A 12,450-nucleotide genomic window follows, 5' to 3' on the forward strand; every position below is an offset into this window, starting at 1 on the left:
AACTTTGTTCATTTGCACATCATCTCTCATTCACATTTGCTTGTACAATGTCCAAACTCTCCAAATATGCCATTCGGTAGCTACCGCCCAACCATAGTTTGGTCCTGACTGGATTTTACAACCCTGTTCTGTTTGGACTGAGCTGTTAGTGAGCCAAGATTTCACATCTTGCTCTTTCTCTCTCAGTTAAATTGAAAGGACTTTATTGGCATGGGACACACATGTCTACATTGCCAAAGCCAGTGAAATAGATAATAAACAAAAGTGAAATAAACTAACTGCTAACGTTAGCCATCAAGCTAATGAAGTTAGTCAGAGATGAGTTTTCCAATGGAGCCCTCTTTGTCTAGAGAGGTAAATTAATAGTTCCAGATGAGTTTTCCCATGGAGCCCTCTTTGTCTAGAGAGGTAAATGGATAGTTCCAGATGAGTTTTCCCATGGAGCCCTCTTTGTCTAGAGAGGTAAATGAATAGTTCCAGATTAGTTTTCCCATGGAGCCCTCTTTGTCTAGAGAGGTAAATGGATAGTTCCAGATGAGTTTTCCAATGGAGCCCTCTTTGTCTAGAGAGGTAAATGAATAGTTCCAGATGAGTTTTCCCATGGAGCCCTCTTTGTCTAGAGAGGTAAATGAATAGTTCCACATGAGTTTTCCAATGGAGCCCTCTTTGTCTAGAGAGGTAAATTAATAGTTCCAGATGAGTTTTCCAATGGAGCCCTCTTTGTCTAGAGAGGTAAATGGATAGTTCCAGATGAGTTTTCCAATGGAGCCCTCTTTGTCTAGAGAGGTAAATGAATAGTTCCAGATGAGTTTTCCAATGGAGCCCTCTTTGTCTAGAGAGGTAAATGATCGGTTCCTGCTCTGTAGGAGCTGTATCTACTACGCTTTGTTTCAGGACAAACCAGATAACTCAGAGTTCCAGTGCGATAATTGTTTGCTTTCCGAGGATTATAGGCTTGATGTGGCTTCCTTGATCACACAGGTCGCCAGCCTACTTAAGAAACTGAGGAAATTTCTACGCCTGTTCCTTGGATGGCGTTCGCACCGACTGGCCGGTGTTGGTTCGCCAGGGGAGCCATCTCCTGCCTCTCCTCCCCCATCTGGTAGCGGAGTCGAAATAGCACAGCAAGAGGAGCATGGCAATCAACGATGGTTGCATGTCACGAGCTGTGGATGCCAGCACCATCCTGTGAAGCGTGGGAGTGGGTTGGATCTCTAAGTCATTCTCGCCAGCCGTGATTTTGGGCAGCTCCATGGTAAGGAATGTGACAGTTCCTGGTGCTGAAACAATGTCCTACCCCGGAGCTCGGGTAAATGACATTTACTAAACAGTTGAAACTGGATTTCAAAGAGCTGATTGACTCTCTGCTAGACACTAATAAAATACCCATCATATCTGGTCCTTGTGCCCTCTCTGAATCGTGTCATTGAACACTTTAGCAGGATTTTTTTTTCTCTTCACAACTGGCTACGTGATCGTTGCAGCTCAATGGGTGTAACTTTTGATGACAATTTTTGAAACAAAACACGTTTTATAAGGAGGATGGGATCCTCCCAAATCACTTGGTTTCCTGGATCCTTTCACAGCATTATAATGCTGCGTTGAGACAATGACTTATCAATGACCCCAGCTCAGCTTATCCCTACCATTGTGTCGCTGACTCAGCATAATGCTTTAGCAAATGTACATTATACCAGTGGCGTTGGTAGACACAATGTAAGTAACCTAATGTATGTACCTCTAACTGCCCTGATCCTACAGCTATTGTATGCAGCAATCATGTGTCTATGAACCAGATTTATGCTGTTAGCACTAAGGCGGTGTGCCCTAGTAGGAAGTCTACTGTGTGCATCTCACCCTGCACAAACTAACATTAAATAACATGATAATATCTACTTCTGCTAAGCTTCTCAGTAAAGCAATGAAAACAAGCAAGCATCCCAGAAAAGTACTCAAAATAGCCCACGTTAACATATGTAGCTTAAGAAACAAGGTTCATGAAATGTATAACTTTCTAGTAACAGATCACATTCATATCCAGACACTCTCTGAAACTCAATTAGACATTACCTTTGATACAGTGGCAGCAATACAAGGTTATAACATTTACAGAAAATAAATGTCAGTGGTGGTGTTGCTGTTTATATTCAGAATCACATTCCTGTAAAGATTAGAGAGGATCTCATGTTAAATACTGTTGAAGTAATATGGCTACAGGTTCATCTGCCTCACTTAAAGCCCGTTCTGGTGGGAAACTGCTATAGACCACCAAGTGCTAACAGTCAGTATCTGGATAATGTTAAATACTGTTGAAGTAATATGGCTACAGGTTCATCTGCTTCACCTAAAGCCCGTTCTGGTGGGAAGCTGCTATAGACCAAGTGCTAACAGTCAGTATCTGGATAACGTGTGAAATGCTTGATCATGTATGTGATATTAACAGAGGTATATTTTCTGGGTGATTTAAATATTGACTGGCTTTCATCAAGCTGCCCACTCAAGAAAAAGCTTCAATCTGTAACCAGTACCTTCAACCTGGTTCAGGTTATCAGTCAACCTACCAGGGTAGTTACAAACAGCACAGGAATGAAATCATGTATTGATCACATCTTTACTAATGCTGCGGATATGTGTTTAAAAGCAATATCCAGATCCATCAGATGTAGTGATCACAATACTGTAGCCATATCTAGGAACACCAGAGTCCCAAAGGCTGGGCCTAATATAGTGTATAAGAGGTCATACAATACGTTTTGTAGTGATTCCTTATGGTGTTGTTGTAAATAATATTTGTTGGTCCATGGTGTGTAATGAGAAGCAAACAGATGCTGCACTTAACACATTTATGAAATTTCTTATTCCATTTACTAATAAGCATGCGCCATTTAAAAAAATAAATAACTGTAAAAGCTGTTAAATCCCTGGGGATTGATGAGGAATTGAAAAATGGTTGAGAGGGATGAGGCAAAAGGAATGGGTACTCTGGCTGCACAACCGATTGGCAAACATATTGCAAATTGAGAAATCATGTGACTAAACTGAAAAAAAAATAAGAAACTACACTATGAAACAAAGATAAATGACATAAAGAATGATAGTAAAAATCTTTGGAGCGCCTTTGTCGTGTCTTTGGCGTCATTAAACTGAAGACTTATTTATCAAATCACTCTGTAATTATTATTACGCGATTAAACTGATTAATTCAATGTAATTAACTAGGAAGTCGGGGCTCCAAGGAAAATATTCAAATTACAAAGTTATAATTTTCCTAATACAACTTTTCAGATTATTTTAATATCTGATCAATTACTCTTCTAATTAATGAATTATTCTTTACTTCACGTCTCATTCCAAACGTCGTAAATTGTTGGTTATCTGCACGAACCCAGTCTTCACTTTGAGTCATCCATATATAAATTGTCTTAAAATTGATTATTTACTAAGTAATTCACAGAAATGCATAACACAAACAAAGTAGATGGTTACAAAGAAATGATTGGAGAATGTGCCCTAGTGGGCTAAACCGGCATGGCGGCTTGTTAGACAAAAGGGGAGGTGGGGGTCAGCTGAGAAGTCCCGACAGAGTTGATAATTATAACAATTGAAATGCTAATCCTTTGCACATGAACGCTCACTCATTCGGGAACAATTGCGATCAATATATATATTTACGCTCAGTGTGTCGTCGGGATCTCTGTTGAAAAGTTCATTTCTGTTGGAGAGTTTGTCTGCTCTCTCTCTCTCTGTCGTATTTAGAATGGATAGTTCAGAGTGACATTCATCGTTGTAGAATAGATGTTTCGGCGGTTGTCGGTCTTCGCGTTCAATGATACCAAATTCCTAGCTGAAGACTAGTAATTAATATCAAAGACTTGTTCTTATTCTGTCGGTATCGATAGTCTAAGATTTTAACCACGTGGTTTGGTTAAAAGATTCAACCATCTACTCAAACCTTAAGCTCGGTCTCCTCTCAAACCTTGGCACTCTCGTTATCGAGGTAAGCCGGTCTGCAACCTTTGTCCTCTCGTAATTGATAGAAACATGGTCTGTTGAGAAATTCTCAAGGTGGGGGTTTTATTCTGAAGAGCAGAAAAAGGCTGTCTCATGAAGCCAGGTCCTAACTGGGCTTATGGGCGGTCCTCTGATTTAGTTAAACTCAAAAGGGAATTGGAGTTTCCTTCATTAAACAGTCCATTACACAATTTACACAAACAGTATCATCCTCACTCATTCATCTTATACAACAATTAGATGTAAACCTCATATCTGAGGCTATTATATAAACAGCGTTATGGTAATATGGCCGTATTCGACTCCCATGAGTTTCACAAAATTGTACCAAATGGACCAGTTCGTAGCTGGATTCTTCACCGATCTTTTATACCTTCTCCAGAACATAAATGTTGTTCGGACCTCAAGTTCTGTGAGGTGGAAGAAAGTGTAGGAGACAGAGAGAGGGGGATGGTGCTCGCTGTACCCAAAGAGGGCAACGTCATGACACCTTCAATGAAATATTTGAGGAAAAAGGCAAACTCAGTTCCATCATTCATTTAATCAGATGGCTCATACATTACAAAACCGACTGATATTGCCAACTACTTAGCAAACTTAGGCATGACATGCCAGCAACAAATGCTGACACTACACATTCAAGTACAGTGGGGCAAAAAAGTATTTAGTCAGCCACCAATTGTGCAAGTTCTCCCACTTAAAAAAGATGAGGCCTGTAATTTTCATCATAGGTACACTTCAACTATGACAGACAAAATGAGAAAAAAAATTCCAGAAAATCACATTAGTTAATGCAGAAAATTTCAAGAACTTTTAAAGTTTCTTCAAGTGCAGTCGCAAACACCATCAACTGGAAGAGCCAGAGTTACCTCTGCTTCAGAGGATACGTTCATTAGTTATCAGCCTCAGAAATTACAGCCCAAATAAATGCTTCACAGAGTTCAAGTAACAGACACATCTCAGCATCAACTGTTCAGAGGAGACTGTGTGAATCAGGCCCTTCAAGGTCGAATTGCTGCAAAGTAACCACTACTAAAGGGCACCAATAAGAAGAGACTTGCTTGGGCCAAGAAACACGAGCAATGGGTCCAAATTTGAGATTTTTGATTCCAACCACCATGTCTTTGTGAGACGCAGATATGGGAACTCCTTCAAGACTGTTGGAAAAGCATTCCAGGTGAAGCTGGTTGAGAGAATGCCAAGAGCATGCAAAACTGTCATCAAGGCAAAGGGTGGCTACTTTGAAGAATCTGAAATATAAAATATATTTTGATTTGTTTAACACTTTTTTGGTTACTACATGATTCCATATGTGTTATTCCATAGTTTTGATGTCTTCACTATAATTCTACAATGTAGAAATTTGTCAAAATAAAGAAAGACCCTTGAATGAGTAAGTGTGTCCAAACTTTTGACTGGTACTGTACGTCTCTAATATGGTCATACAATTGGCAGGATGTTAGGAAGTGCAGCTCCGTTTCCACCTCATTTTTGTGGGCAGTGTGTACATAGCCATAGTCTTGTCGTGAGAGCCAGGTCTCTCTCTCTGTCTGTGTCTCTCTTTGTTTTTCCTCTCATTGTCATTCAACCTCCCAAACAGAAAGACGGCACTCGTCATACACACAGTATAGTACCCATCGCTGCTGTGGGTGTATATCTGTAACTTCTGCCACTCTGCATGACTGCTGTAGACATAAAGAATAAACAGATACTGTATCTCCATAGAGACATCTCTCATCATGTCTGTTGCAGCTGCTGCAGTCTCCCGAGGTCAAGGAGGATGCAGTCCTCTGTTGTTCTATGGAGGTATGTACTCTTCATATTCTATCTATTCTGTCCTGTACGTCAACACACTCCCCATCTTCACTGAAGCCTCTTACAGTACACATCGGTCCTTTGTATATTAATGAACAGAGAGGCAGTAGAACAGAGAGCATGCAGTATACACTGTGTGTTATTCAGCCCGAGCCAGTTGTAGTCAGGCTGTTGTCTGTCTGGATGTAGTGAAGGAATCTTTCTGTCTCAGTATGAATTATAGAGTGACACTGAGGTAGTGTAGAGGCTAAGAACAGTCTGAAACTAGTTTGCAGACTAGAGACTAGAGCCTGCAGCTGGGTTGGAGATCAGAGGAGGGCTAGAGAGGAGAGGAGGGCTGGGGAGGAGCTCTGTTCAAGGCAGAGAAAGAGAGAGCACGAGGGCAGGGCAGAGCAGGGAAGGTGACCTGTCAGGCCAGCTCTAAGAAGTCTGCCATAGCTGTAGTGGAGCTAATCACTAATTGTTTGAATTCCTCCAGAATTTTCACATTGTTTTGTATGGGAATTTGAGATTATCAGAAGGACAGACGACAGGCCAAGGTTCCTATAACGGGATCCTTCCGTGACAGACATATGTTAAAGAGCGTGCCCCTAACCTTCCACAACTCAGACACCCCCACTCGGAAGCTAGCCAGACCCATCCATCAGATAGATTGACACCCCCACTCTGAAGTTAGCCAACCAGTCTCTTAGACCCCCCCCCCCCCCACTCTGAAGCTAGCCAACCAGTCTCCTAGTCACCCCCCCCCCCACTCTGAAGCTAGCCAACCCGTCTCTGACTAGCCTTCTTAATATTCAGACGGCTAGATGTAACCCGACTCACCTCTCTCCTCCTCCTAACCCCCCTCCCTCATCCTCTTCCTCCCTCTCCTCCTCTTCCCTCCTCCCTCCTCCTCTTCCCTCCTACTCTCCTCGTCCCTCCTCGTCCCTCCTACTCTCCTCCCCTCTCCTCTTCCTCACTCTTGTCCTCTCCTCCCTCCTCCCAACCCCCCTCCCTCTTCTCATCCTCCCTCTCCTCCTCTTCCCTCCTCCTCTCCTCCTAACCCCCCTCCCTCATCCTCTTCCTCCCTCTCCTCTTCTTCCCTCCTCCCTCCTCCTTGTCCCTCCTACTCTCTTCCCCTCTCCTCTTCCTCCCTCTTGTCCTCTCCTCCCTCCTCCTAACCCCCCTCCCTCCCCTCTTGTCATCCTCCCTCCCTCCTCCTAACCCCCCTCCTCCCCTCTCTTCCTCTTCCTCCCGTCCAGCTGCAGTCCACAGGTCATCTCCTGGAGGAGCAGCTTCCAGAGATGATGACTGAGCTCCTTGCCACAGCCAGGGACAAGATGCTGTGTCCGGCTGAGTCCCAGCTGACCCGCTCCCTCCTCATGGAGGTCATTGAGCTCCGTGCTCACCACTGGACCCCTCTGGAGGCCCTCACCACACAGTACTACAACAGGACCATTCAGAAGCTCACCACCGCCTAGCTACCCAGGTCCCAGGCCTGGACCTAGGTTCACATGTCTTCGGGTCTCTCTTGAAAAATAAATTTTATCTCAATAAGACTACCTGGTTAAATCAAATAAAAAAGGTCCACTTGTCTGACATAGGGAGGCCTTAACTGGGTTGATAGCTAGGAGGCATGGGACCGTACCGGGCGGCAGTACAGAATTTATCTTGGGACGAAAGGGTTTAGGTTACGGTTTGGGGATGAGACAGAAACGTGAAACCATGCATAAACAAGACAAACACTACACACACAACTAAAAGGACTGGCCATGCTGCCTGTTCCAACGAGAGGGGAGGAGGACAAAGAGTGGTTGTGAGGCGCATAGAGGAGAAGGGTGTGTGGGGGTACAGTTCGGGTAACAGTTGTCTCTGGGGAACAGAGGGTCTCCTCGGAGGTTAAAAAGAGAAGGTGGTGTCCAGAGGGACATTTCATTCTCTATCTCCTTTGTGCTTGTTTGCCAACTACCCCTGTCTGTTTCCTCTCTCTCCTCCTTCTCTCAGCTCTAGACCCCTTTCACCCCTATCTGTTTCCTCTCTCTCCTCCTCTCTGTTCTCGACCCCTTCCACCCCTATATGGTTCCTCTCTCTCCTCCTCTCAGCTCTAAACCCCTTCCACCCCTATCTGTTTCCTCTGCCTCTCCTCCTCTCAGCTCTAGACCCCTTCCACCCCTATCTGTTTCCTCTGCCTCTCCTCCTCTCAGCTCTAGACCCCTTCCACCCCGGGGTCTATGTGGCTGGCTGGGGGAGCATGCCTCCCTCTAGTTTGTCCCCTCACCAGGCGACCTTCTCTGCCCAGGCCTCCCTCTCTGCCCCTCCACAGACCTGCCTGCCTGCCTCCCTCCCCCCCAGGACTGCCCCCTCCCCCCGGCCTTCCTGCCAACCTCCCCCCAGGGGACCCTCCAACCCCCCAGGCAACATGGGACAGGCCTGCTTTAGTCCCCTGCCAGATGCCTTTTGTGTGGCTGGGACACTGGGTCTGGTCTGCTTGGCTTGTTTTGACTGGCTGGCTTGCTGGCAGATGGCTAACGTTACTGGAAGAAGACTCAAGTGGGCTGGCTGCAAGACACACACAGGCCAACCCATCCTCCAACCCAGGCTAACCCAGCCAGGCCCCTGACAGAGAGGGCACACTGGGTCTGACTTGGGGGGAGAAGCATCAAGCAACTGCTTTGTTGAGGCTTCTTTGTCATTGTCCTTTTGGGAGGGGTTTAATATCCTCGCTTGTGTTACCTTCTGTGTTAATATTATCATTATTATTTCTTTTAAATCAGGTTTAAATATGTATGATTATGGAATATTTTAGGGCTGATCTGTTGCACAGGTTTGATTTGTTTTAAATGGTTTTAAGGCGATTATTTGCTTTAAAAATATTCAAAAATAACAAATACATTTTGACAGTGGTATTGTGTACTAGCATTAAAGGATCCTCTAGCATTAAAGGATCCTCTAGCATTAAAGGATCCTCTAGCATTAAAGGTTTGAGGTGTTGGTTGACTTGACTGAGGGAAGTTTTGAGGTGTTGGTTGACTAGACTGAGGGAAGGTTTGAGGAGTTGGTTGACTAGACTGAGGGAAGGTTTGAGGAGTTGGTTGACTAGACTAAGAGGGAAGGTTTGAGGTGTTGGTTGACTAGACTGAGAGGGAAGGTTTGAGGAGTTGGTTGACTAGACTGAGGGAAGGTTTGAGGAGTTGGTTGACTAGACTAAGAGGGAAGGTTTGAGGTGTTGGTTGACTAGACTGAGGGAAGGTTTGAGGTGTTGGTTGACTAGACTGAGGGAAGGTTTGAGGAGTTGGTTGACTAGACTGAGGGAAGGTTTGAGGTGTTGGTTGACTAGACTAAGAGGGAAGGTTTGAGGTGTTGGTTGACGACTGAGAGGGAAGGTTTGAGGAGTTGGTTGACTAGACTGAGAGGGAAGGTTTGAGGAGTTGGTTGACTAGACTGAGGGAAGGTTTGAGGAGTTGGTTGACTAGACTGAGGGAAGGTTTGAGGAGTTGGTTGACTAGACTAAGAGGGGAGGTTTGAGGTGTTGATTGACTAGACTAAGAGGGAAGGTTTGAGGTGTTGGTTGACTAGACTGAGAGGGAAGGTTTGAGGAGTTGGTTGACTAGACTGAGAGGGAAGGTTTGAGGAGTTGGTTGACTAGACTGAGAGGGAAGGTTTGAGGTGTTGGTTGACTAGACTGAGGGAAGGTTTGAGGAGTTGGTTGACTAGACTGAGGGAAGGTTTGAGGAGTTGGTTGACTAGACTGAGAGGGAAGGTTTGAGGAGTTGGTTGACTAGACTGAGAGGGAAGGTTTGAGGAGTTGGTTGACTAGACTGAGAGGGAAGGTTTGAGGTGTTGGTTGACTAGACTGAGGGAAGGTTTGAGGAGTTGGTTGACTAGACTGAGGGAAGGTTTGAGGAGTTGGTTGACTAGACTGAGAGGGAAGGTTTGAGGAGTTGGTTGACTAGACTGAGAGGGAAGGTTTGAGGTGTTGGTTGACTAGACTGAGGGAAGGTTTGAGGAGTTGGTTGACTAGACTGAGGGAAGGTATGAGGTGTTGGTTGACTAGACTAAGAGGGAAGGTTTGAGGTGTTGGTTGACTAGACTGAGAGGTAAGGTTTGAGGTGTTGGTTGACTAGACTGAGAGGGAAGGTTTGAGGTGTTGGTTGACTAGACGAAGAGGGAAGGTTTGAGGTGTTGGTTGACTAGACAAAGAGGGAAGGTTTGGCTAGAAGGAAGAATCATAGACATGGTTGGTTTGAAGTCAGTCAGAAGAGTGGCCTTGTCATCTATTATAATACATGTATGGATTTGCGTCCTGTTTTATAAATGAAGGCTGGGAGGTAGAGAGTGCTTGTTGAGACGGAGTGGCCGAATTTGAGTTTATTATTTCTTGCAAAATGAAATATAGCTCCTTTAAGAGGAGGAAGAAACAAGCATGATAAAATCCTTCTTCAAATGGTCTTCTGTTCAAGCAGCCATTTTGCAAGTCTTTATATCTGTATAATGATGAAATCTTTTAATCTGTGTTATTTTACAGATTCTTTTTATGATATAATGTAGGTTGCTAGTATGTGATTCACATTATTCTGGCTTCTGCAAATGTGTTTACCATGATATTGACATTTACCAACCCACTCATCATTCTATCGTTTGATGGGCTGTGTGTAATCCACTGTACAGTAATGACCCGTATCTAAGAAAACAGAACGAGTGCTCAGCGGGAATGGGACAAACAAAGACTATGGCTACATCCTAATTAGCTATAGGGTTGAATAGGGTTGTGTGGATAGGAAGGTGGCCTTTCTATGTCTTCTTACTATGGCTTCAGGTCATGTTGAATGAACTGCTCTGTCTGGGACAGTCTGTCAGTCCTACGACTACTAGTATTACTTGCTCCTGATTTCCCATTGAATTGAATCTCTCTGGGAAGTTTTTTTTTTTTTTTTTCTGTCTTGCATCAAGAATCCAAATCTTTAAGGTAGTCACACACCCAAGTCACTAGGAGGGTCTTGAATTGAAACATATATATATATATATATATAATGAGTTGGGAGATCTATACAAACCCATCCGTCTAAGTGTGCGCATGCCTATGAGCTGATTTTATTTATTTTGAGGTTTTTATTTAAAATTTTAATTTAGTTTTTATTTTATCAATGGGTTTTGATTTTAAGTGACTGAATCCATTGTGATACCGATGATCTCTTGCCTGGTAAGTGTGGTATTACTGTGATATTTTAGATTGAAAGCTATGCTGTAGTGCTATTGGCCGATTCTGGTTCCATATGCAATGTAGTGACTCATTGAAACACAACGGGGTCCTTCCTCATCTGTGACACTGGGCCTCCCGGCGCCCTCTGACACTTGACCTTTAGGTCACGTGACGTACCCGGACTATTGAATGCAACGCACCTCCATTTGCATGTCATTGACATTGGAAGGAGGGAGACAGAATGAGATGGGAGGTGTTGGCGTGGTTACTCAAGCGAGGCAAGCTAGTCTCCCAGCCAGAGGGTGATGATGAGCTGTAGAATTTGTGGTTGGTCGTCAATTCGTTTTATTTTTATTTTTTATTAAGCAATTGAAAAAAATAAACTAACTGAAAAGAGAAGTGGGAAAAAAATGTGTGTACTGTGTTTTTTCCCCCCTGCCTACGTCTGTCTGTTCATATTCAGCGGCTGTATTGATGTCTGAACATTTTCCCATATCCTGAGGACATCTCTGTTTTAGAGGAAAACGTCTTGCACGTCTCATGTCTTAGCCTCGTCTCAAACAGAATGCATGTAATACAGTTGAAGTCGGAAGTTTACATACACTTAGGTCATTAAAACTCGTTTTTCAACACCTCCACACATTTCTTGTTAACAAACTATAATTTTGGCAAGTCGGTTAGGACATCTACTTTGTGCATGACACAAGTAATTTCTCCAACGATTGTTTACAGACGGATTATTTGGTGTGAAAAGTGCAAATCAATCCCAGAACAACAGCAAAGGACCTTGTGAAGATGCTGGAGGAAACGAGTACGAAAGTATCTATATCCACAGTAAAACGAGTCCAATATCGACATAACCTGAAAGGCCACTCAGCAAGGAAGAAGCCACTGCTCCAAAACCGCCATAAAATAGCCAGACTATGGTTTGCAACTGCACATGGGGACAAAGATCGTACTTTTTGGAGAAATGTCCTCTGGTCTGATCAAACAAAAATGTAACTGTTTGGCCATAATAACCATCGTTATGTTTGGAGGAAAAAGGGGGAGGCTTGCAAGCCAAAAAACACCATCCCAACTGTGAAGCACGGGGTTGGCAGCATCATGTTGTGGGGGTGCTTTGCTGCAGGAGGGACTGGTGCACTTCACAAAATAGATGGCATCATGAGGCAGGGAAATTATGTGGATATATTGAAGCAACATCTCAAGACATCAGTCAGGAAGTTAAACCTTGGTTACAAATGGGTCTTCCAAATGGACAATGACCCCAAGCATACTTCCAAAGTTGTGGCAAAATGGCTTAAGGACAACAACGTCAAGGTATTGGAGTGGCCGTGGCAAAGCCCTGCCCTCAATCTCCTTCTGATATAGGGGAGGGGGTATAAATCTCCTTCTGATATAGGGGAGGGGGTATAAATCTCCTGATATAGGGGAGGGGGTATAAA

The 12,450-nt window shown here is 44.0% G+C and overlaps 1 protein-coding gene across 8 annotated transcripts in view; it reads left to right on the forward strand.

Moving 5' to 3' along the window:
• The window catches only part of ctif (cap binding complex dependent translation initiation factor), a 168,186-nt gene extending 156,770 nt beyond the window's left edge, over nucleotides 1-11,416 (forward strand). For 4 of the 8 annotated variants that reach the window (XM_090191460.1, XM_090191457.1, XM_090191459.1 and 1 more), the window contains 2 exons: nucleotides 5,764-5,817; nucleotides 7,068-11,416. In XM_090191460.1, the coding sequence (XP_090047586.1) occupies nucleotides 5,764-5,817; nucleotides 7,068-7,286 (273 nt within the window). In that variant the 3' untranslated portion in view covers nucleotides 7,287-11,416. The remainder of the gene's footprint in view (nucleotides 1-5,763; nucleotides 5,818-7,067) is intronic. The other 4 variants (XR_016484792.1, XR_016484791.1, XR_016484794.1 and 1 more) reach the window with 4 other exon arrangements.
• The last annotated feature ends 1,034 nt before the right edge of the window (nucleotides 11,417-12,450 follow it).

Source organism: Oncorhynchus mykiss, chromosome 12 (genome assembly GCF_057628025.1).
Source record: "Oncorhynchus mykiss isolate SJ-2025 chromosome 12, ASM5762802v1, whole genome shotgun sequence".
NCBI lineage: Eukaryota > Metazoa > Chordata > Actinopteri > Salmoniformes > Salmonidae > Oncorhynchus > Oncorhynchus mykiss.